This window comes from Elgaria multicarinata, chromosome 3 (assembly GCF_023053635.1).
Source record: "Elgaria multicarinata webbii isolate HBS135686 ecotype San Diego chromosome 3, rElgMul1.1.pri, whole genome shotgun sequence".
NCBI lineage: Eukaryota > Metazoa > Chordata > Lepidosauria > Squamata > Anguidae > Elgaria > Elgaria multicarinata.
Genome location: NC_086173.1, coordinates 169,296,800 through 169,322,451, shown reverse-complemented (window position 1 = coordinate 169,322,451; position 25,652 = coordinate 169,296,800). Strand labels below are relative to the sequence as shown.

The window sequence follows — 25,652 nt, the reverse complement described above, 5'->3', positions numbered from 1 at the left end:
ACCTTATTGCGCCTGCGGCTGCGTAGAAGAGCAACATCAGCGAGGAACGGTGCACGTGATCTCCTCAGGCTCCCTGAGTCCCAGGCAATGCAAAGGAGTTTGGGGAGCTTGGCTGGTTGTGGTCAGACCTTAAGGGTAAGCGTGGGGCAGAGCTGCTGGGTTATTTGTGGGGGAAGAGAGTTTTGTGGTGGACAGGAGGGAGGGAGCGAGTGGGGGACGAGGGAGTGAAGGAGAGGAAAAGAGAGAGGGGAGAAAGGAAGGAAAAGTCACTCCCTGAAAAAATTGCTCTTCAAAAATCCACCTCCTTGGATTTGAGTTGCAAGCTTCAAATCTGTTACTTAGAAGTAAGTTGCAGTGAATTTAAGATATCTGGTTTTACAGTTGTTGATGTTTTAATTGAAAAATTGGGCTTTTCAAAAATTGGGCTTTCCCTAGACCTTTACATATTGCTCAGTTTTAAAAAAAATCCTAGCCCCTCCCCCCGCCCTCTACAAAAAAAATTGTAGTGATTTTGTGGGTTCAGAATATGGCAACACTACTTAAAAGTGTAGGTAAAACACTCACATCCTCTCCAACCTTACCTGTTGATCCTTATAATCGTTATGAAATTCTGTGATTCAAAGTACTTGATCAAGTCCTTTAACCTCCACATGGGAGGGAGGATCACATGTGATTATCTTGCCTCGGAGGATAGCGAATATAGTTGGTCCCCTGTGCTTGCTGGTGGAGTTTCCTGCAGCGCCCGTCCAGACCTTGGGCATAGAATCATAGAATCATAGAATAGCAGAGTTGGAAGGGGCCTACAAGGCCATCGAGTCCAACCCCCTGCTCAATGCAGGAATCCACCCTAAAGCATCCCTGACAGAGGGTTGTCCAGCTGCCTCTTGAAGGCCTCTAGTGTGGGAGAGCCCACAACCTCCCTAGGTCATTGGTTTCATTGTCGTACTGCTCTAACTGTCAGGAAGTTTTTCCTGATGTCCAGCTGGAATCTGGCTTCCTTTAACTTGAGCCCGTTATTCCGTGTCCTGCACTCTGGGAGGATCGAGAAGAGATCCTGGCCCTCCTCTGCAATGAAACAGTTGGTTTGATGGCTAAATTACAAGGAGGAAAACACTTTGGAGACTTGACTAAATATTGATAAAAGCCCATTTATGGAGTTATTCTGTGGCAGCAATGGCTGCAAAACAATCATACTTTTAATTTTTAATTTTTGTGAACCGCCCAGAGAGCTTCGGCTATTGGGCGGTATAAAAATGTAATAAATAAATAAATAAATAAATAAAATAAATACTTCGCCACCATGATTGCATCTGCATAATGTCAAAGAAATTACAGATGTTATTATAAAGTTCTCCATGGAGGAAGCTCAGGAGCGCAGAGTCCAGCATATTCAGAACCCTTCTCTGGACAGTCTGCTTTCCATTTTGTGATACATCTGGACAGCAGGACAAACTTCATTTTGAAATATAGGCCTGTAAAAAAAAAAAATAGCCGGACCCTGTGAGATGCTCTCGGAGGATGCCATGACGGAGGGTTTCCCAAGCACCTGGGATATAGGAAAAAACCATTAGGGTTGCATTCACACTGTCCAGTTTGCAGTTCAATGTTCAGCTAGGACGAAATGGCAGATTTTAAGTGCATTTTGTTTTTACAGTATTTTACGTTGTTCATTTATTGTTTGAGCTACTTTGTAAGAGTTATTCTATATAAATGAAAGAGCCAGTCCTATTACACATCAGAATATATTTAACGTGTTTGGAAGGATCTGACTCTCCAGCCAAGTAATTTTTTTGTCCTGTGAATCAAATCAGCAAACCTATTGGTTTGTTCCCTGATTTCAGGAAGACTTCTCTTTTTATCCTTGCAGGTGATCGCAGGGAGAGCAAGGAAAATGGCATAAACCAGAGAAGGAGAGCTGAAACTGAAGAGAAGTGGGGAACCAAATCCATTTCTTTGGAAGGGTCAGATGTCTGTAAAACTCCAATACCAGGAGAACCAAGCAATAGGAACATTCACAATAGGAAGACACAGAGGAAAAGCTCTCAGAATATAAAGGCTCAGAAGATTCACCTTACCAAATGTCAACCATTTCACACAGAAGAGAACAGATTTCAGTGCTTGGAGTGTGAGAAGCAATTCAATTTCCTCTCGCAACTTAACTTGCATAAAAGAATTCACTCAGGAGAGAAGGCGTTTAAATGCTCCGAATGTGGAAGGTGTTTCGCTACAAGCGCGAGCCTTAAAATCCATCATAGAATCCACACAGGGGAGAAGCCCTATAAATGCTTAGAGTGTGGAAAGAGCTTTAGTCAGAGCGGCCATCTTGGGTTTCATCAAAGGACTCACACAGGGGAGAAGCCCTTTGAATGCCTAGATTGCGGAAAGAGTTTTGCTTGCAGCACACAACTTAAGCGACATCAAAGAATTCACACAGGGGAGAAGCCCTATGAATGTCCAGAGTGTGGAAAAAGCTTTAGTCAGAGCGGCCATCTTGGGTTTCATCAAAGGACTCACACAGGGGAGAAGCCCTTTGAATGCCTAGATTGCGGAAAGAGTTTTGCTTGTAGCACACAACTTAAACAACATCAAAGAATTCACACAGGGGAGAAGCCCTATGAATGTCCAGAGTGTGGAAAGAGCTTTAGTCAGAGCGGCCATCTTGGGTTTCATCAAAGGACTCACACAGGGGAGAAGCCTTTTGAATGCCTAGAGTGCGGAAAGAGTTTTGCTCGGAGCACACAACTTAAGCGACATCAACGAATTCACACAGGGGAGAAGCCCTATGAATGTCCAGAGTGTGGAAAGACCTTTGCTCAGAGCACGAACCTTAAGCAACATCAAAGAATTCACACAGGAGAGAAGCCCTATAAATGCTTAGAGTGTGGAAAGAGCTTCAGTCAGAGCTGGCACCTTAGACAACATCAAAGAATTCACATGGGCAAAAGGCTGTTTGAATGCCTAGAGTGTGGAACAAGCTTTGCTCACAACATAGACCTTAAGAAACATCAAAGAATTCATATAGGAGAGAAGCCCTACAAATGCCAAGAGTGTGGAAAGAGCTTTTCTCAGAGGGCAAACCTTAATCGACATCAAAGAATTCACACAAGCAAGAAGCCATAAAAGTGCTCAGAGTTTGCTGGTTTTAAATTTTGTACATCTATTTTTTAAATTTTCATTGTTTTTAACTGTTGTAATCCGCCCAGAGAGCTTCGGCTATGGGGCGGTATATAAATGTAATAAATAAATAAATAAAATCACAGATTTTACCTTCTCTCTAGTCAATCCATCCATTCAGGTGAGAAGCACTTTGAATGCTTTGGATATGGAAAGCTCTTTCGTTGGAGTACGCACTGTTGCTTGCATCAAAGAATTCACACGGGAGACAAGGCCTTCCCTGGTGCGATTTGAACTTGCTGCATTTCTTCCCTCCTGCAGGGGTGGAGATCCCATTCGGATGGTCCGCCCCACTAGACTGTTGGAATCCAATGGATTTCTGAATGCTCTTGAGGATTTTCCAGGAGAGAGAGCTGGTGATGCAGCCGAGGCTCTACCCTCTGTGAGACAGTGAAATGAGGAGGGCCATCAATGTGATTGCCCCGGAGTACCCTTTCCAGCCCTGTAGAGCCTGCTCTGCTCCTTGGTATATTTTGGAGCTGCGGTCGATGAAATAGGCTGGGCATCGGCGCCAGGTTAAGACTTTTCTCTTTTTCCAGGCAGCTAACAATATATGCTGAAGTTGTTTTTTAACTGACCCCAGAATAGTTGTTTTAAATGGATATTGGATTTTGTATACATTTTTTTTTAACGTTCACTCTTTTTAACTTTTGTAAACCGCTCAGAGAGCTTCGGCTACGATTCGGTATATAAATGTAATAAAAAAATAAATGAAATAGAGTAAATGGTGTAAGACTCCAAGCGAAGGTGACCAAGGCTGCTCTAGAGCATGTAATCGTGCCTGTTCCATGGCAGTGCGGGCAGCAAAGAAGGCTTATTTTGCTGCCTCTGTTCTATCCTTGAGGTCCAGTAGAGATCTTCTGGGTGGTCCGTGGGGGTGTTAACACCCTCCCCCATCAAGGGTACCCTGGCCCAGTCAAAGACCCACTGCAACCTTTATGCATTGAATTTTGAGAACAGAATCACTTGTCTCCACAGCGAGTGCGACACTGTTGTTAACCCAGTTCCAGTTCAGGTGTCTTGATGCCCCAATCTGCTCGACTTTGTAGGCATATGGGGGCATCAGACACCCTTGGAGTCTCTTTGAGCTGCCGCCTTTACTCTCCTTAGCAATTCTAGGCCGGTGGCTAACATCCCCTTCCTGGGCAAGGTGCTTGAGTGAGTGGTTGCAGGACAACTCCAGGCACTCTTGAATGAAACGGTTTATGTAGATCCACTTCAATCAGGCTTCAGGCCTGTTTTTGGAACGGTACAGCCTTGGTTGCCCTGCGGGATGACGTTTGCCGGGAGAGGGGCAGGGGGGGTGCGACCCTGTTGACTCTCTTGGGTCTCTCAGTGGCTGTCTAAACCATCTACGGCCAGTGCCAGACTTTTTTGCGCCCTAGGCAGGTGAGCTGCTTTCACCCACCCACACCATTCCCACCCCAGCGTACCTGGGTGCGGGGTGCCATCTTGCCTGCCCAGCCGAAGCGAAGCCAGGATGCTATGGTGGGGGGGGGGGGGCGGCCAGCCAGCTTCAGAAAGGCGTGCCCGGAAGCCACTCTGCTATTCTATGATTCTATAATTTACTTTTAAAAGAACAGAGTTCAGCAAAAAAACAGGAGGTGCTGGAAGAAACACACCTGGACCTTCAGCAACACAGATGGGTCTACTAGTACCCCGAAGCTACAAACCTGATCTTTCACAGGGAGAGCACACACACCCCATCCAGAACAGGCAATAAGCCCGTCTCTGGGAGTCTGGAACTGCTCACCCACAGGGCTTCTGCCTTGCCGGGTTTCCGTTTCCATTTATTTATTTATTACCTTTCTATATCACCTAATAGCTGAAGTTGTCTAGAAGATGGTTCACAAAAAATAATACCATGAAATACAATTTACCCTATAAGACTTCAACCACAATATAAAACAAGTCCCTGTTAACAATCTTGCAGCCCCTGTTTTGGAGTAGCTGAACTTTCTGCACCGTTTTCAAAGGCAGCCCCACCTATAGCGCATTGCAATAATCCAACTGAGAGGTTATCAGACCATGGATAACTCCAGCTAGGCCATCTCTGTCCAGATAAGGACATGGTTTGTATATCAGCCTAAGGTGATATAAAAGGTGCTCTGTGCCACCAGGTCTACCTGTGCCTCAAGTGACAGTTCTGGATCCATGCACTAGACTCCAGGGTTATAGCAGTTGAATCTAGTGAGGTATCCGGAGCGCAGGCTTGTCCTGTTTTCTTGGATGAGTTTCAGTTGGTACAGCTGAAGGACATGGACAAGGTGCTTGGACTGGTTCGCGCGACCACTTCTGTACTGGATCTTTGCCCCTCTTGGTTAATAAAAGCTAGTAGGGATGGAACAGCTGGCTGGGCCAGGGAAGGGATTAATGCCTCTTTATGAAAGGGAGTGGTCCCGGGCTGCCAGAAAGAGGTGGTGGTGAGACCACTCCTAAAGAAACCTTCTCTGGACCCGGAAAACCTTAGTAACTACAGGCCGGTGGCAAATGTTCCATTCCTGGGCAAGGTCCTTGAGTGGTTAGTTGCGTGCCAGTTACAGACTCTTGGATGAGACTGATTATCTGGATCCATTTCAGTTGGGCTTCAGGCCTGGTTTTGGAACGGAAACAGCCTTGGTCACCCTGTATGATGGATGACCTCTGTCGGGAGAAAGACAGGAGAAGGAGTGTGACTCTGTTGATTCTCCTCGACGTCTCAGCGGCTTTCGATGCCATTGACCATGGTATCCTTCTGGGACGACTCGCTGAGCTGGGAGTGGGAGGTACAGCTTTGCAGTGGTTCCGCTCCTATTTGGCGGGTCGGATACAGAAGGTGGTGCTTGGGGAACATTATTCGGCCCTGTGGACTCTCAAGTATGGGGTCCCGCAGGAATCAGTTTTGTCCCCCATGTTGTTTAACATTTACATGAAGCCGCTGGGTGCAGACATCCGGAGCTTTGGAGTGTGCTGTCATCAGTATGCTGACGACACGCAGCTCTATTTCACCTTTTCATCTTCAGCAGGAGAGGCTGTGGATGTGTTGAATCGGTGCCTGGCTGTGACAATGGACTGGATGAGGGCTAATAAACTGAAACTCAATCCAGACAAGACTGAGATGCTGTTAGTAGGTGATTCCACTGACAGGATGGGGGGTCTTCTACCGGTTCTGGATGGGATTGCACTCACCCTGAAGGAGCAGGTTCGTAGCTTGGGGGTTCTTTTAGATCCATCATTGTCATTTGAGGCTTAGGTGACCTTGGTGGCACGGAGTGCCTTTTACAAACTCCGGTTGGTGGCCCAGCTACGCCCCTATCTAGACAGGGATAACCTGGCTTCAGTTGTCCATGCTCTGGTAACCTCCAAGTTAGATTACTGCAACGCACTCTACATAGGGCAGCCTTTGAAGATGGTTCGGAAGCTGCAGCTCGTGCAAAATGCAGCGGCCAGATTGATTTCGGGCACCAGAAGTTTGACTATATAACACCTGCTCTGGTCCGCTTGCACTGGCTGCCTGTATGTTTCCGAGCCCAATTCAAGGTGCTGGTTTTGACCCACAATACCTGACGGAACGCCTCTCCCGACGTGAATATACCCGGTCACTACGTTCAACATCTAAGGTCCTACTCTGAGAGAGGCTCGGAGTGTGGCAACGAGGGACAGGGCCTTTTCGGTGGTGGCCCCCAGACTGTGGAATGATCTCCCTGATGAGGCTTGCCTGGCGCTAATGCTGCTATCTTTCCAGCGCCAGGTTAAGACTTTCCTTTTTGCCCAGGCATATGGCAGCACATCTTAATTACCTACATGTTTAGTTTTTAAATGGTTTTTAATGCTTTATGTGTGTATGTTCTGTGTTTTAAAATTTTAAATTTTGTATACTTGTTTTTATCACAATTTTACAATTTCTGTAAACTGCCCAGGGAGCTCTGGTTATAGGGGTGGTATACAAGTGTAATAAATAAATAAACTACAAACTCCATCCTTTAGGGGAAGTGCAACCCCCTCCAGAACAGGTTGAATATCACCTAGCTGGACAGGTTTGAGTCTGTTTGTGGGCCCTCATCCAATCCTACTGTGCCCAGACACTGACTCAAGAGCAGCAACTGGGATATAGAAAAAAACCATTAGGGTTGCATTCACACTGTCCAGTTTGCAGTTCATTGTTCAGCTGGGTTTGAAATAAAAGAGAGATAAGAGCTAGGCGTCATCTGCATACTGATGACACTTCAGCCCACATCTCCAGATAACATCCAGAAGGATACCATGGTAGCAGGGCTGGCGCTGCCATAGAGGCAGCTGAGGCGGTGGCCTAGAGCGCCAAGGTAAGGGGTGGGCGCCAAACGGCATGCCTGGAAGCCGCTTTCACACAGCGACTCTGAGAGGGCAGCTTCCGGGTGTGCCGTTCCAAAGCCGCCCGCCCGTTGCCCAACCCCAGTGTCCTGGCTTCGAAGCCAGGAGCGGCTTCCAGCTGGGCGCTAGCTTCGAAGCCAGGATGCTGGGGTGGGAGAGTGGGCAGGCAGCTTCGGAACGGTGCGCCCGGCTGGAAGCCACTCTGGGAGCTGCCTCTTGAAGGCCTCTAGTGTGGGAGAGCCCACCACCTCCCTAGGTAACTGATTCCATTGTCGTACTGCTCTAACATGCACGGTATGGTAGGGTGACCATGTGAAAAGGACAGGGCTCCTGTATCTTTAACAGTTGCATAGAAAAGGGAATTTCAGCAGGTGTCATTTGTATATATGCAGAACCTGGTGAAATTTCTTCTTCTTCACAGCAGTTAAAGCTGCAGGAGCTATACTAGAGTGACCAGATTTAAAAGAGGGCAGGGCACCTGCAGCTTTAACTGTGGTGATGAAGAGGGAATTTCACCAGGTTCTCCATATATACAAATGACACCTGCTGAAATTCCCTTTTCTTTACAACTGTTAAAGATACAGGAGCCCTGTCCTCCTTTTCATATGGTCACCCTACAGTATGGAGAATGTGGACAGGGAGACATTTTTATCCCTCTCTCAAAATACTAGAACCCGGGGTCATCACATGAAACTGATTGGTGGGAGATCCATTACAAATCATAGAATCATAGAATAGCAGAGTTGGAATGGGCCCACAAGGCCATTGAGTCCAACCCCCTGCTCAATGCAGGAATCCACCCTAAAGCATCCCTGACAGATGGTTGTCCAGCTGCCTCTTGAAGGCCTCCAGTGTGGGAGAGCCCACAACCTCCCTAGGTAACTGGTTCCATTGTCGTACTGCTCTAACAGTCAGGAAGTTTTTCCTGATGTCCAGCCAGAATCCGGCTTCCTGTAACTTGAGCCCGTTATTCCGTGTCCTGCACTCTGGGAGGATCGGGAAGAGATCCTGGCTGTCCTCTGGGTGACAACCTTTGAAGTATTTGAAGAGTGCTATCATCTCTCCCCTCAATCTTCTCTTCTCCAGGCTAAACATGCCCAGTTCTTTCAGGAAGGACTTCTTCACCCAGCACGTAGTTAAGTTATGGAACTCACTACCACAAGATGTGGTGATGGCCACCAATCTGGATGGCTTTAAAAGGGGGTTGGATAAATTCCTGGAGGAGAAGCCCTGTTGGTTGCGTGCAATCTCCAGAATCCGAGGCATTAAACCTGTGTGCACCAGTTGCTGGGGAACATGGGTGTGAGGGTTCTGTTGCACCATGTCCTGCTTGTTCATCCCTGGCTGATGGCTGGTTGGCCCCTGTGTGAACAGAGCGCTGGACTAGATGGACCTTTGGTCTGATCCAGCATCAGGGCTCTTCTGATGTTCTTATAATAAGCCATAGGAGAAGGGTGGGTGAGGAATTCCCGAACATGGCTTGTTATTCTAAGCCCAACCAACTGCAGCATAGAAGACGAGGGGTGACCAGATCCTGCCCTGTTGCAATGGAGATCGCTGAGAAGCTGGCATGGTCGGGAGTTAAGGGTTAAAGAGAACGAGTGGGCTGGGTCCTAGAGAGGCCCCTTGAAATGCTCAGGCTGATTGAATGCACTCACTTTCTCCTCCTTCTCACCCCTTCCTCCCCATTTAGGAAAGCAGCCTGGGAGGTTTGCAAGGTGTTTGCAGCCTCAGCCTCTCTTCTCCTGCAGAGGAGCAGGTGGGTGCAAGATGCAAGGGGGTCCCAGGAGGTGGAGGGGAGGGAAATGGGGTGGAAAGAGCCCCCCAGGGCAGGAGCAGAGAAGGGAGGGAGCCAAGGGCAAGGAGGCAGGTTTGGGGCAGAGGGTGAGTGGGAAGAGATAGACATAGCTCCCTGCCCCCCCCCCGGGACATAGGACATTATCTCCCCATAGGGAATCCATACTGGCACATAGGGAAACATAGGACATTATCTCCCCATAGGGAATCCACTCCTGCCCGTAGGGAAACATAGGACATTATCTCCCCATAGGGAATCCATACTGGCACATAGGGAAACATAGGACATTATCTCCCCATTGGGAATCCATACTGGCCCATAGGGAAACATAGGACATTATCTCCCCATAGGGAATCCACTCCTGCCCATAGGGAAACATAGGACATTATCTCCCCATAGGGAATCCTTACCTGCCCATAGGGAAACATAGGACATTATCTCCCCATAGGGAATCCACTCCTGCCCATAGGGAAACATAGGACATTATCTCCCCATTGGGAATCCATACTGGCCCATAGGGAAACATAGGACATTATCTCCCCATAGGGAATCCATACTGGCCCATAGGGAAACATAGGACATTATCTCCCCATAGGGAATCCACTCCTGCCCATAGGGAAACATAGGACATTATCTCCCCATAGGGAATCCATACTGGCCCATAGGAAAACATAGGACATTATCTCCCCATAGGGAATCCATACTGGCCCATAGGGAAACCTAGGACATTATCTCCCCATAGGGAATCCACTCCTGCCCATAGGGAAACATAGGACATTATCTCCCCATAGAGAAACCATGCCTGCCTCTAGGGAAACAAAGGAATGTAAACCAGCGTAGGGAAACATCGTGATCTGGAAAAGTGCACAACCATCCAGAATCTCTCTCCACTTCTTGCCTTTCGAATAAAGAGGCACAGGAAAGCCTCTTGCCGGCTGCTCAAGGTTGTCCTGGCCTCTTGGCTCCTTTTCTACCATGGTCAAATGTTGCCCTTTCCTAAAACACTTCTGCCTTGTGTTTAGGAATCGGGCTCTTTAATACAGACATGAAGGCTACATCGCTTCATTGTTTACACCACCTAAGCCCCCTGACTGGGCGTTTTGGAAGGGTCAGAGCTTACTTGGGACTTTCCATTGCCCTTGGGAAGGGGGTGGGAGGTTATCGAAGAACAGAATGCAACATTTTGTACCCGTCATAGGCTGCCAAAATATGCCATTGTTTATGTAAGAATGGTTTTTTTTGTGTGTGGAACATGTATGGGGCTTGAGATCAGTCACGACAGGGAAGAGGGAACATGTAAGCTCATCAGAGTGACATGGAATGTTATAAAAGAGTGTTGTTTGTGGATGATGGGTAGAGAATCCTGCCTCGGCTCGCTGGGGTGAGCAACACGTGTAGTTCTGAATAAAGGGTTTGCATCTGGACACACCTGGCTCCTGTTCTAAATAACTAAAAATGACTGTGTCCTTAATACTTACCCGAACTTGGTTTTGCAGGTCCTCTAAGGAAGCGACGCCCCGATTTCCAATGCTCCCCCCACCCCGCAAGACTAGTTGTTCGTAATGTGTAGAGCAGGCCCTCCTCAGAGGATGGTTTAACAGCGCATAGTTAAAATATGCAATTCCCTAACGCAGGATGTAGTGATGGCCACGAATTTGGATGTATTTAAAAAGAGGTTAGACGAATTCCTGGGGGAGAGGGCTATAAATGGCTACTAGTTTGGATGGCTTTATCTGTCCGGTAAAGCTGCCAAAGGCCGACAATAAACAACCAACTAAGGAGCTGACAGAGATAAGAACAGTGTCTGGGTAATCTGCCAACTTTATAGCAACAAGCAAGAAATTAGGGCTAAGCAGATACACTCAAAGTTTACAGGCAGAATTCAGTCTCTTTGAAAGCGGCCGGATGCAGGCAAGGAGGCACACAAAGAATAGTCCAGGTCACAGAGCTAATAGACAAGGCTCACAGCAGGCAGGGTGGTCTAGAACAAGTCCGTGGTCAAATAGGATTAGCAGGCAGCGTGGTCCAGAGCCGGTCTGAGGTCAAACAGGAGTAGCAGGCAACGTGGTCAGGAACAGGTCCGTGGTCAAAGAGGATTCTAGGCAACAAGGCTGAGAAGTCACAGGCAACAACCACCAGAGCTTTTGCCTGGGTAATCAGTTAACCTCTGACAAACTCTCCCCAGCTCGCTGAGGTGTATATATTATTTATTTATTTATTTATTTATTTATTTAATTAATTACATTTATATACCGCCCCACAGCCGAAGCTCTCTGGGCGGTTTACAACATTTAAAAATAGTAAACATTAAAAGTATACAATTTAAAAACACACACACACACACACACACACACACACACATAAAAACAGTATAAAAACAACAGTATCCATTTAAAAACAACAATTGTGGGGTCCATTAAAAACAAACTTAACGTTGTTAAATGCTGTTAAAATGCTGTTAAAAATGCCTGGGAGAAGAGAAAAGTCTTGACCTGGCGCCGAAAAGATAACAATGTTGGCGCCAGGCGAGCCTCATCAGGGAGATCATTCCACAGTCGGGGGGCCACCACTGAAAAGGCCCTCTCCCTTGTTGCCATCCTCCGAGCTTCCCTTGGAGTAGGCACTCGGAGGAGGACCTTAGATGTTGAGCGCAGTGTACGGGTAGATTCATGTCGGGAGAGGCGTTCCATCAGGTATTGTGGTCCCAAGCCATGTAGGGCTTTATAGGTTAAGACCAGCACCTTGAATTGGGCTCGGAAACATATAGGCAGCCAATGCAAGCGGGCCAGAATCGGTGTTACATGCTCAAACCTCCCTGTTCCAGCTATCAATCTGGCCGCCGCATTTTGCACAAGCTGCAGCTTCCGGACCGTCTTCAAAGGCAGCCCCATGTCACTGCTAGTCACTGCTGCCCCCAGATGGTCCTTGATTGCTTGGCGTTTCAGATAAAGCCTCTGGGAGCGGCGGCTGGCTTCCTTTTCCGCCCTATGCTGGCTGAAAGACGGAACGGGTACGTTTGGTTCTTCCCCCTCTTGGTTATCTAGATTGGGAGGACTCCCTGCTGACGTAGATGCTGACACACTTGTGCCAGGCTCTTCCTCCTCTTTGCTCCCTATGCTGGCAGGATTCCCAGTTGGCACAGGTTCCACCCCCACCCACCCCCCTTGAGCTGGACTCTTCAGCAATGGGTCTGGGTACCTCCATGTCTTCATCCCCTGACTCCATACCTACACAGGGTATGACAATATCATACCTCCAGAATCAGAAGCGCTATGTCTATGTACACCAGTTGCTGGGGAACATGGGCAGGAGGGTGCTGTTTCGAGTGACCATATTTTGGAAACCAAAAAGGAGGACAACATGGTCGCCCCCAAGGGGGCATGTTCAGTACCAAGGGGGTGTGCCTACCTGAACATAGCCTTGGTCACATGTCTGATTTTACAGCACACATTTAAGACAAATCTGTTCTACATAACATCTTAATGTTAAAATCACTGAAATAAAGAATAAGTAAGAGATTCAATGTATCTGAAATTAACTTCACTCACTCCTACTTTTGTAGGTTTTGCTGTACTTTGAAGCTTTTGCTATACTCTGTGTGTTACATTCTTCCCTTCTCTCAAATATGTTTTCTGACTGTATCTTCACTCATTGCAAGCTGCTGTTGTTGTTAACAGGGTTTGCTACTGGCCCCAGATCTGTTTCAAATTTAGTATGGCTAAAGCTCTACCTAAAATCTATCATGGCGCCAACTTTCAGCTCTTTATCTTTAAAAATGACAGTTTAAAAATAATAATTTTAAAACCTCATTTTTTAAAAAAATTCCTAAAAAATCAATGGATGAACGGATCTGTTTCAAATTTGGTGTGGCTGAAGCTCTACCTAAATCCTTTCATGGTGCAAAGTTTCATCTCTTTATCTTTAAAAATGATGATTTAAAAAGTAATAATTTTAAAACCTCAATTTTTAAAAAATTCCTAAAAAATCAATGGATGAACAGATCTGTTTCAAATTTGGTATGACTAAAGCCCTTCCTAAGAGCTACCATTGTGCCAAGTTTCATGTCTTTATCTTAAAAAATGATGGAGTTATAAGCATTTTTGTTAATTCCCATTAGAGCTGCCCGTTTGAAAAAAATTCCGGATTTCCCCCCCTCCCGGATTTGCCATCAAAACCTGAGGCAAATCCGGGCAAATCTGGTCATATGGTCACCCTACCTCATGGGCTGTTTGTGGGTTTCCCCTTGACAGCTGTTTGGCCATAGTTGGAAAAGAATTTAGGACTGGTCCAGCATGGCTTTTCTTATGTTTCTTATGATCACAGGAGAAATGTGAAGTTATTGATAACGAATTTGCAAGGTTAATGATATCTAGGAACTGGAAGGTTCAAGGGGATTACCATATAGAAGATTGGTATAAAAGGATTTGGGACATTGCTATTAATGATAAATTAACATGTAATATAAAAGTGAGAAGAGGAATAATAAAAACGAATGATTTTCAGGGAATATGGAAACAGTTCCTAGAATATGTTTTATCTAAGGGGAGTGGGACACCACCTCCAGAAGAAGCAATGAGATTTTGGAAACAGGAATAGATCCCGGGGTGGGGTGGGGGTGCACTTTTATGTTAAGTATGATTATGTTAACATTTTAATTAGAAAATATGCTATTAAGGTTACTCAACATTTATGTATTATGTTGGTTTTTTGTTATTGTATTGATGTATGTTTAAGTATTGAAAAAAAATTAAACTATTATAAGAAGACCCCTGCAGGAACAAATCCTGCCAGACTAATTTGATCTCATTTTTTGATAGGGTAACCTCCCTTGTGGACTGTGGGAATGCTGTGGACATCATATATCTTGACTTCAACAAAGCTTTTGACAAAGTACCACATGATATTCTGATTAACAAACTAGCTAAAAGTGGGCTAGATGGAACAACTATTAGGTGGATCCACAGTTGGCTACAGAATCGGACTCAAAGAGTACTTATCAATGGAACCTTCTCAAACTGGGGAGAGGCAATGAGTGGGGTGCCGCAGGGCTCAGTCCTGGGCCCAGTGCTCTTCAACATTTTTATTAAGGATTTGGACGAGGAGGTGCAGAGAACGCTTATCAATTTGCAGATGACACAAAATTGGGTGGGATAGCTGATATAGGGTGAACATATTTTGGAAACCAAAAAGGAGGACAACATGATCGCCATGTTAAAATTATTTTTAAAAAATAATTTTAAAACCTCAAACTTTTTTTAAAAATCCTAAAACTCAATGGTTGGACAGATCTGTTTCAAACTTGGCATAGCTAAAGTCCTTGTTAAGAGCAATCATGGTGCCAAGTTTCATATCTTTATCTTTAAAAATAACACTTGTTTTAAAAAAAATTAAATCCTCAAATTTTAAAAAAATTCTTAAAAATCAATGGAAGAACAGATCTGTTTCAAATTTGGTATGGCTAAAGCTTTACCTAAAAGCTATCATGGTGCCAACTTTCATCTCTTTATCTTTATAAATGACAATTTTAAAAATAATAATTTTAAAATCTCAATTTTAAAAAAATTCCTAAAAAATCAACAAATGAACGGATCTGTTTTAAATTTGGTACGACAAAAGCACTTCCTAAGAGCTACCATCATGCCAAGTTTCATGACTTTATCTTAAAAAATGACGGAGTTATAAGCATTTTTGTTAGTTCCCATTAGAGCTGCTCTTTGGGGGGGGGGAAATCCGGATTTCCCCTCCCCCTCCCGGATTTGTCATCAAAAACCCAGGCAAATCCGGTCATATGGTCACCCTAGCTAATACCCTAGAAGACAGAAACAAACTTCAGAGTGATCTTGATAGGCTGGAGTGCTGGGATGAAAACAACAGAATGAAATTTAATAGGGATACCAAATGCACAGTTACAAGATGGGGGATACTTGGCTCAGCAATACTACAAACGAGAAGGATCTTGGAATTATTGTAGATCACAAGCTGAATATGAGCCAACAGTGCGATATGGCTGCAAGAAAGGCAAATGCTATTTTGGGCTGCATTAATAGAAGTATAGCTTCCAAATCATGTGAGGTACTGGTTCCTCTCTATTCGGCCCTGGTTGGGCCTCATCTTGAGTATTGCATCCAGTTCTGGGCTCCACAATTCAAGAACGATGCAGACAAGCTGGAGCGTGTTCAGAGGAGGGCAACCAGGATGATCAGGAGTCTGGAAACAAAGCCCTATGAAGAGAGACTGAAAGTACTGGTCATGTTTAGCCTGGAGAAGAGAAGATTGAGGGGAGACATGATAGCACTCTTCAAATACTTAAAAGGTTGTCACCCAGAGGAGGGCCAGGATCTCTTCTCGATCCTCCCAGAGTGCAGGACACGGAATAACGGGCTCAAGTGACAGGAAGCCAGATTCCGGCTGGACATCAGGAAAAACTTCCTGACTGTTAGAGCAGTACGACAATGGAATCAGTTGCCTGGTAAGGTTGTGGGCTCTCCCACACTAGAGGCCTTCAAGTGGCAGCTGGACAACCATCTGTCAGGGATGCTTTAGGGTGGATTCGCAGGGGGTTGGACTTGATGGCCTTGTAGGCCCCTTCCAACTCTGCTCTTGTCTGATTCTATGATACCAAGGGTCCATCTAGTACAGCACTTTGTTCACAAAGTGGCCAACTTGTAGAACCAATGCCTGTTGCCTGTCATATGTGAAATCCTGAGTGTAGCGAAGTTTCCTCCATATTTCTTCCGTTTTGCTGAAGTGAGCAAATTTGATTATGATATCTTTTGGGGGAGTTTTGTCTAGTCTCCGGATTGCTGGAATTCTATGAACGTTATCTATCTCCTCCTCCACTAATGTTGAAGAAGGGATTTTAGATTTAAAACAGTTGGCCATGGAGCAGCACAGATTATCTGATTCAGCTTCTCCTTTCAGATATTTCACAAGGATATTATTTTTATGTGCCAAAAATTCCATATGATCAACCTGATCTTTTAGAGATAAGTAATCCTTTTGGACCTGTTTTAAAGTTGCGATTGATCCAATTTCCTCACCAAATCCTTTCAAACTGCTTTCAATCGGAGACATCAAATCAGCAAACATTGCTTTTAAGGTGTCCTGCGGAGAGGCAAATTGGGCTGTAAATTCTGCCTTTAAGACAGCAGTTGTTAGCTGATGATTCCTCGGATGCCATCTTTCAAGTTTGTAGCTTCCCGTGTGATCTTTCAGTCATTCTTCCCCCCCCGCCCCCGGCTTAAAATAGTACAGTATTGATTTCTTTTTCAGACTACGTTGACGTGCCAACATTCCCCTGCAAGCAGGCTTCCTTGTGGTGCTTTTTCTTTGAGCTGGGGTAAATTTTAAAACCACATTCTCAGAGGGCCCTGGAGGAGATCAAATTTTATGCGGCCATCTTGTTCCGGCCCTGGCCATGCCCCCCATGCCCCTAGTCCTGATGAAAAGGTGTCTTCCCCCTGAATCTTGTCCACACATTAGCCAACCAGCCATCGGCCAGGGATGAACAAGCAGGACATGGTGCAACTGCACCCTCCCGCCCATGTTCCCCAGCAACTGGTGCACACAGGCTTACTGCCTCACATACTGGAGATAGCACACAACCATCAGGGCTAGTAGCCATTGATAGCCTTTGCCTCCAGGAATTTATCCAACCCCTTTTAAAGCCATTCAAATGGGTGGCCATCACTACAGCTTGTGGAAGCAAATTCAATTGTGCTGTGTGAAGAAGTCCTTCCTTTCATCTGTTCTGAACCTCCTGATCAGCTTCATGGGATGACCCCGGGTTCTAGTATTTTAAGAGAGGGAGAAAAATGTCTCCCTATCCACATTCTCCGCACCATGCATAATTTTGTACACCTCTATCATGTCTCCCCTTAGCCTCCTTTTTTCCAAGCTAAACAATCCCAGTTGATGTAACTGGGGAAGTTCTACGGAAGGAGGGGATCATATTTCAACCGGTGGTAGAGTCCTCCCCACAGGACAGGAATAGCATTTGTGGACACCCAATGGAAGATGCTAGATATCAGAGAATGTTTGGGAGGTTCTCGCTTTCCTCTGGGTTCAGTTTTGGAGGGTGTCCAAGCTCTTTGCTTGTGCCAGAGTTGAACTCTTAACCCCAAATCACACGTGTTCCACTGATAAAGACACAACTTAGAGTGCAGTGTGGTTTGGGTGGTAGATCAACTTTAGAAGGAGTCCTGAAAGCAAACAGATTGGGAAATGCAGCCCTTGGCCTTGACCTGACCCATTTCTTTCCTTCTCTAATTCCTCTTCTCTGTCTCTGATCCTTCCTCCTGTTCCAGGTCCAGGGCATGTTAGCCAAAGCACCCACAGATTTCCCTGAGGCAGAGAAGGCTCCTTTGGACACCACACAGACGCTGCTGTTCACATGGATCTTGCCGGAAGGTGACGGAGGACTCTTCTCAATGGGTAAGGATTAGCGGGACATATTTCATCATGGACTCCCTCTCTCAATTATGCCTGAGGTGCATGAGCTGCTTCTATGTTCTTCTTGAGCCTGAGTTTGCTGGATGGGGGAAGATTCTTTTTCTCTAGCTACTCAAAAAGGGAATGTTTAGTAATATGGACAAATGTTGAATGTAGTCAAACAAGGAAAATGGAAATGCGTAAGAAGGAGAACTTACCTTCCCACCTTCTTTGCCTTCCTTACAGGGAGCGGAAAAACCCACAGAGAAACTGAATTGAACCTGGGGGAGCCTCCTTCGTTTGGTGGTGGAGTGGAAGTGGTTTCTGCGCAACCAGGGCAGGTAGGGGAGTCCTGGAGGCCTCCATCCTCTGTACATGTCTTTGGTCTTTTAAGAACTTACCCCTTTCCCTTTGCTCTTCTCAAAGATGTCTGCTAGGAAGGATTTGAAACACACTCATGAAGCTGTTGCATTCTGAAGGAGGACCTCACCATCCTTGTCGTCAGGGATTGCTACATAATGCTTAAAGAGAGCATCATTTCTTGTTCTGCTTTCAGGGTCCAGTGACCTTTGAGGAGGTGGCCGTACATTTCTCGGAGGAGGAGTGGGCTCTGCTGGATCCAGGCCAGAGGACTCTGCACAAAGAAGTCATGGAGGAGAATCATGGGATTCTGGCGTCTCTGGGTAAGGAATGGGACCCCTCTGCGTAAGGCTTAGCTTGGCAGTCACCCATATGTGTGATGCAGAGAGACCACCAAGAAGAAGAGCGGATTGCTTACCTGTAGCCGTGGTTCTTCGAGTGGTCATCCATGCAGTCCCATAACCCTCCCACCATCCCTTCTGCGGTGTCACTATTGTTGGATTGAAGGCCGAGAGGATACTGCCCTTTCGGTCATGAGACTGGTCGAGTGGAGGTCTCAAGGAACTGAGGGGGAAGGTGGGAACCGCTGGGACAAGCGCACTGAAGGCGTGGGAGAGAGTTCCCGCCAAAACCTTTCCTCAGCTTTAGAAACTTCTACGCAGGCTCTATGGAGGCGCAGAGCCCGTCTGTGTGACTGCACGGATGACCACTCAAAGAACCGCAGTTACAGGTAAGCAACCAGCTCCTACTGGGCCAAATTCAAAGTTGTTGCCAGTATATTAAGCCCCAAAACAACCTGGGACCTGGCTAGCTGAGAACCTGCCTTCTCCACTAAAGACCCATCCAGTGCTTGGGGGGATCTGGTGAGGTGGTGCCACATGCTTTTGAGGTTTGCTTCGTGATTGTTTAGCGTGGTCGTGCCCACAAGGAGGACACAGAATAATAGGCTAGCTGAGTTGGAAGGGTCCTATAAGACAATCAAGGAATCCACCTCAAAGCATCCCTGACAGATGGCTGTTCAGCTGCCTCTTGAAGGCCTCTAGTGTGGGAGAGCCCACAACCTCCCTAGGTAACTGGTTCCATTGTCGTACTGCTCTAACAGTCGGGACGTCTTTCCTGATGTCCAGCCGGAATCTGGCTTCCTGTCACTTGAGCCCGTTATTCCGTGTCCTGCACTCTGGGAGGATCAAGAAGAGATCCTGGCCTTCCTCTGTGTGACAACCTTTCACGTTCTTGAAGAGTGCTATCATGTCTCCCCTCAGTCTTCTCTTCTCCAGGCTAAACTGCTCAGTTGTTTTAGTCTCTCCTCACAGGGCTTTGTTTCCAGACCCCTGATCATCCTTGTTGTCCTCCTCTGAACCCCCTCCAGCTTTTCTTCGTCCTTCTTGAAGTCTGGTGCCCCATCACTACTACATCACACTTCCTTGGGACACTGGCAGTTTGCTTTTCAAAAGTTTCATCCTCGTCTTCTCCTTGCCTGGGTGGTTGGTAGTAAACTCCGACTATGATGCTCCTTTTATTCCTTGCCCCATTTATTTTAATCCTGATGGTCTCAATGGGGCTCCCAGGCTCATCCTCCTGTATTTCTGTGCAGGGGTAAGTATTTTTAATATATAGTGCAACACCACCTCCCTTTCTATTTCTTCTGTTCTTTTTGAATAACTTCTACCCTTCCATTGCTGTATTCCACTCATGGAATTCCTCCCACCAAGTTTCAGTTCTACCTATCAAGTCGTATTTGCCTTCATGTATTAAGAGTTCAAGTTTGTTCTCTTTGTTTCCCATACTCTGGGCATTAGCATATAGACATCGAAGACCATGTGCTTTATAGTCTGGGTACGTTCCTACATTGTTGTGGACATTATTTTTGGGCACTATTGGAGCTGTTCCCTGCATTATGGTGCATGGGCCTTCATCCATTGTTGCCTTGTAGTTTACGCCTTCTGCCCCCGTAAGATTCAGTTTAAAGCCCTCCTGATCAAGTTCTGCGTGCTGTGGCCAAACACATCCTTCCCAGCCCTTGTGAGGGGCAACCCATCCCTTGCCAGCAGTCCATCTTCCAAGTAGCGTAGCCCGTGATTCCAGAACCCAAATCTCTCACGTCGGCACCACCTTCGTAGCCAGTCGTTCATCTGGAGTATTTTTCTTTCCCTTTCTATTCCTCTTCCAAGAACCGGGAGGATGGATGAGAAAACTATCTGGGCTCCAAAATTCTTCAGTTTCCTTCCAAAAGCCTCAAAGTCTGAACTGATTTCTTCGTACCACTTGCCAGTATCATTTGTTCCCACATGGATTGGAAGAAAAGGCCATGACTCAGTGTGCTTTATGTGCTTTGGCAACTCTTCAGTCAGGTCTCTAATCTGTGCTCCAGGGAGACAGCATACCCGGCGAGTCCATGGGTCTTCACAACATACTTGGGCTTCAGTCTCACGCAACAGGGAGTCTCCCCCAACAACCACCCTCCTCTTCTTGCTGTAGGCCTGGGTTTCGTTGCCTCTGCACGACTGACCTTCTGCCTCTTGCTCGCTGTGGCGTGGGGTCCCCTATAACTCTTCCTCTGCAGGCTGTCCTGCAGTCTCATCTTCCAGTACCTGAAAGCGGTTCCATAGTTCTACTGGTTCCACTGGTGCAGAGTGTCTTCTAGTTCTTCTGCTCCTGTCACTCTTTCCCAGGGAGATTCCTCTACTTTGCTTTTCCTCACCTCAGGATTCTCCACTTCTGTTCCAACTTCCTGTTCCTCTCCCACCTCCTGTGCTTCTCTGTGCTTGTTGCAGTTCCACCGTCCTGTCTGAGATCTCTTTGTCTTCTCTTCTTCCTTGGAGGGCGGACACTCTCCGCTCAAATACACTCACTTTTCCTTCCAGTAGTGCAACCAGCTTGCATCGTTCCAAATGTATGCTATGTTCATCTCAGACAGGAACACAAACATTGCACACACTTTGCAGGTCACCACCACTGGAGAACCCTTTCTGTCCATACTCTATTCCCTTTTTCTTACTCCCTTTCAAATTGTATTGGAATAGGCTGTGCTTTGTCCACTCCTTCCTGAAGGTTGACAATAGAGTCCCCTAGTATAGGAGTGTGTGTGTGTTACAAGAGAACAATTTTTTGTTAGGGGCGCAACCCATTTTTGCAGTGATGGCTGCAAACCCATCTTACTTTGCTGCCATGATTGCATCTGCATAATATTTAAGTTGTTAGGGATATTATCTTAATGGTCTCCATGGAGGAAGCACCAGAGCAAAGAGTATGGCATATTCAGAAGCTTTCTCCGGACAGTTTGCTTTCCATTTTGAGATACCTCTAGACAGCAGGACAATCTTCATTTTGAAATATAGGCCTGCTCAAAACAATAGTAGAACCCAAGGAGATGGTCTAGGAGGAAGCCATGACCAAAGGTTTCCAAAGCCTCTGAGACATCTGAAAGAATCAACAGGTTGAACGCCCCATTTTCCGTTCCCAGTTAAATAATCATCTAGGACAAAATAGCGGATTCTTAAACGTATTTTGGTTTTACAGTCTTTTCTTTTGTTCATTTATCGTTTCAGCTACTTTGAAAGAGTTATCTCTACCTATAAAGTGGAAAGTATTTCTGTGGGATGTATGTCCAGAAACGTTTACCCACTTCCAGATGAGTTAGAAACTTGAAATTTGGCATGCTGATAGGTCTGGCTATACAATGTACCAGAAAAATCTAAAGACACAATTTTTGGGGGTTTAAGTATTTTTTAAAGAATTTAATAAAAAAAAAACTAGGCTTATGCCTACAATTCCCAACATGCCTTGGGTGGGAGGCGAGGCTTACCAGCCTTTGGTGGCCATTGTGAGTGCACAGATGTGTGGCCGCTGCCTGCCTTTCACAACTCAAGGCCAGTCTCGAGTAGTCAACCCAATTCCACATAAAAGGAAACAACCCCCATAAATGGGCTGCATCCGTTTGTGGTGCCTCCTCCTGTCCACCGTGCGTAGTTTTATAAACAGAACTAGATACAGCGGTATGACTTTGAGAAGCTGAACTCTGGACATGCTCAAAGGCACCTCGTCCTCATATTGCTGTTTCCTTTGCCCTTAAGAGGGAAGGAGAGAGGAAGGGGAGGCATTCTGCGCATGCCCTTAAGCAGGCCCAACAAAGGGGGGCAAGTGCCCCAGACCAGACCTGGCCCGTCAGTACAGGTTCCTGATGGAGCACCTGGTGGACGAGAAGCACTGGCTGAGGCTGTCCCAGCAGGACTTGGCTGGAGCTGGGCCCTCACCGCCCCTCGTCAGCAGTGCTACTCCTCAACGTTCTATCGAGGAGCAACATCTGCAACGAGAGGAGAGAAGCGCCTCTCAGAGGATGTGGCTCCTGCAGGACGCCAAAGGCATGTTGGGAGGTGTAGTACTGGCATGTAGAGTGTCTGATTTTAAATATAGCATGGGTTAGCAAACCAGGTCACTCTCTGTCAGTCCTAACTCAGCCCCCACTTTCCTGACCTCTCGCTAACTGTCTTTGTTCTCCTTCTAACTGTCTTTCCCCAACTGTCACTAACTCTGCCCACTATTCCGTTCTAGCCTCAGCTGTCAGTCATTCCTCCATTCACCCTTCTGTTTCAATGGCATAGTCAGGCTTAAATCATAAAACTTTATTCAGTAATTCCTGCATCTTTCTTGCAATGTTGTGGTTTAGTTATGACGGTGGGGGGGGGGGAAGCTGCAGCATAGAAAATCTCATCAAATTTAAAGGTCTTGAGGGGGGAGGGAATAAAAGATTTACTTGGCCCTGGATAGCCATTAATGCAGTCACTAGGCCAGCCTGCGTGGGAAAAAGAAATCCATAAGCAGGGTGCCACAACCAAGAAGGCTCGCTCTCCAGTTGTCTCAAGCCACACCTCAGATGGTGTTCAAAGATTAACACGTTATTCAGGGGCTTAGGATTATACTTACAACTCCCAGCATTCCTTGCGCGGGACGGAAGACCTGTTGGGCTTTGGCGGCCATCATCTGGTAGTGGCTTGCCTTCCTGGACCTGAAGGGAGAGAACCTGGGGCCAGCTACCTCGGTTGCTAGGCCCTGTCAGGAGCAGGAGGGAAGGAGGTTGCCTCTCTGGGCCCATTGCCAATGACAACGACCGAGCTAACCGTCAGTCAGTCAGCCGTGTGGCTCCTTCACGGCCTACCTGTGGGCATCGATTGCACAGTGCATTCTGGACTGGCTCAGGCCAGACTTCACCCGGAAGTCTCAGGGGCAGGATCCCATTGCGCAAGTCAGACACTGGGGGTGAGAGAGAGAGAAAAGAAACAAATTTAATTTGTTTTAAAGTTACCTCACAGGCCAAGCATTGGACTATCTTGCAGGGTTGTTGTGACCGTGAGAGAGGGAAAAAAGAAATGAAAGCGCTGAATGCCACCCTAATTCTCAGTTTTATTGATCATCAGGGGATATTTAATATGTTTGGAAGGATCTTCCTGTACAACCATTTATTTTATCCTGTTAATTAACTCAGCAAACCATTTGGTTTGTTCCCTGATTTCAGGAAGATTTCTGTTTTTATTCTTTCAGGCAAGCGCAAGAAGAGTAAGAAAAATGCTATACGCCAGAGAAGGAAAACTGAAACTGAAGAGAAGAGCGGAAACAAATCCATTTCTTTTGAAGGGTCAGATGTTCATGAAATTCCAATACTAGAAGAACCAATTAAAAGGAACATTCACAATAGGAACACACCAAGAAAAAGCTTTCAGTATATAAAGACTCAGATGATTCACCGTACCAAAAGACAACAATTTCACACAGAAGAGAAAAGATTTCAGTGCTTGGAGTGCGAGAAGCAATTCAGTTGCAACTCAGAACTTCACTTACATAAAAGAATTCACACAGGGGAGAAGCCCTATCAATGCTCAGTGTGTGAAAAGAGCTTCAGTCAGAACTTACACCTTAGGTATCATCAAAGCACTCACACAGGGGAGAAGCCCTATGAATGCCTAGAGTGCGGTAAAAGCTTTGCTCACAGAAAGCAGCTTAAGCGACATCAAAAAATTCACTCCAGTGAGAAGCCCTATAAATGCTCAGAGTGTGGAAAGAACTTCACTATGAGCAGCAATCTTAAGTCACATCAAATAATTCACACGGGCAAGAAGCCCTATGAATGCTTAGAGTGCGGAAAGAGCTTTGCTCACAGCGCAGGCCTTAAGCAACATCAGAGAATTCACACAGGGGAGAAGCCCTATCAATGCTCAGAGTGTGGAAAGAGCTTTGCTTACAGCACACACCTTAAGCAACATCACCGAATTCACACAGGGGAGAAGCCCTATCAATGCTCAGAGTGTGGAAAGAGCTTCAGTCGAAACTTCATCCTAAGGTGTCATCAAAGCACTCACACTGGGGAGAGGCCCTATGAATGCTCAGAGTGCAGAAAGAGCTTTGCTCTCAGTGCAGGCCTTAAGCAACATCAGAGAATTCACACAGGGGAGAAGCCCTATGAATGCTTAGAGTGTGGAAAGAGCTTCAGTCAGAGCTGCCAACTTAGGCGACATCAAAGAATTCACACGGGCAGGAAGCCATATGGATGCTTAGAGTGCGGAAAGAGCTTTTCTCGGAGCACAGGCCTTAAGCAACATCAGAAAATACACACAGGGGAGAAGCCCTATGAATGCTTTGAGTGTGGAAAGAGCTTTTCTCAGAGCACAAACCTTAAGCAACATCAAAGCACTCACACAGCAGAGAAGCCCTATCAGTGCTCAGTGTGTAGAAAAACCTTCAGTCAGAGCTTCCACCTTAAGTGTCATCAAAGCACTCACACAGGGGAGAGGCCCTATGAATGCCTAGAGTGCAGTAAAAGCTTTGCTCACAGAAAGCAGCTTAAGCGCCATCAAACAATTCACTCCAGTGAGAAGCCGTATCAATGCTCAGAGTGTGGAAAGAACTTCACTATGAGCAGCAATCTTAAGTCACATCAAAGAATTCACACGGGCAAGAAGCCCTATGAATGCTTAGAGTGCGGAAAGAGCTTTGCTCACAGCACAACCCTTAAAAAACATCAAAGAATTCACACAGGTGAGAAGCCTTATAAATGCTCAGGGTGTGGAAAGAACTTCAGTCGGAGCTGCCACCTTAAGCGACATCAACGAATTCACACAGGAGAGAAGCCCTATTAGCTTTGTTTACAGCGCAGTCCTTAAGAACCGTCAAAGAATTCACACAAAGGAGAAGCCATAAAAGTGCCCAGAGTTATAAAATAATAATAATAATAATAATAATAAAATAATAATAGACCCTGCTGTAGAGTTGTCCATGGCAGAAGACAGGTGTGGACAGAAAGAGGCCAACTTGGTCCACAGTGTGTCCCTGGCTCTTGTTGGTGCTAATGGCAAAGGCCGGACAAAGGAGGAACTGGTGTCGCTTGATTTGGAAGTGGGGAGATGAGTCAGAAGGTGCAAGGTTGAACCTCAGCAGGCAGGCAGATGTGCCTGCCCTCAGCCTGTCCATTGAGGGCTTCCTGATGCAGGCAGTTGTGTATGGCAAGCACAATGGACCTTGTGTCATGGATGAGACTGTAATTCACTTCCAGGTTCTTTAACAGGATGAC

The 25,652-nt window shown here is 46.3% G+C and overlaps 5 protein-coding genes across 3 annotated transcripts in view; 2 read left to right on the top strand and 3 right to left on the bottom strand.

Annotated features, from left to right (window-relative positions):
• LOC134396268 (uncharacterized) overlaps positions 1–25,652 on the bottom strand; it is an 853,762-nt gene that overhangs the window by 640,259 nt on the left and 187,851 nt on the right. The gene's annotated exons all lie outside the window — the stretch shown is intronic.
• Positions 1–25,652, bottom strand: part of LOC134396322 (zinc finger protein 420-like) — a 412,724-nt gene that overhangs the window by 223,255 nt on the left and 163,817 nt on the right.
• LOC134396318 (zinc finger protein 345-like) overlaps positions 1–25,652 on the bottom strand; it is a 334,491-nt gene that overhangs the window by 189,446 nt on the left and 119,393 nt on the right. The window lies entirely within an intron of this gene.
• Positions 1–25,652, top strand: part of LOC134396288 (zinc finger protein 721-like) — a 120,042-nt gene that overhangs the window by 50,305 nt on the left and 44,085 nt on the right.
• On the top strand, positions 18,780–25,221 carry LOC134396988 (zinc finger protein 501-like). The gene is made up of 2 exons (XM_063123602.1): positions 18,780–18,821; positions 23,630–25,221. Exons 1-2 carry the CDS (start codon positions 18,794–18,796, stop codon positions 25,219–25,221), a joined length of 1,620 nt encoding a protein of 539 aa, XP_062979672.1. The 5' UTR covers positions 18,780–18,793.

Bases quoted from the DNA above. Each gene is read 5' to 3' on its own strand.
- LOC134396988 (XM_063123602.1), top strand. From the start codon at position 18,794: ATGACCACTCAAAGAACCGCAGTTACAG. The intron at 18,822-23,629 runs GTAAGCAACCAG...TTATTCTTTCAG, and splicing joins TCAAAGAACCGCAGTTACAG to GCAAGCGCAAGAAGAGTAAG.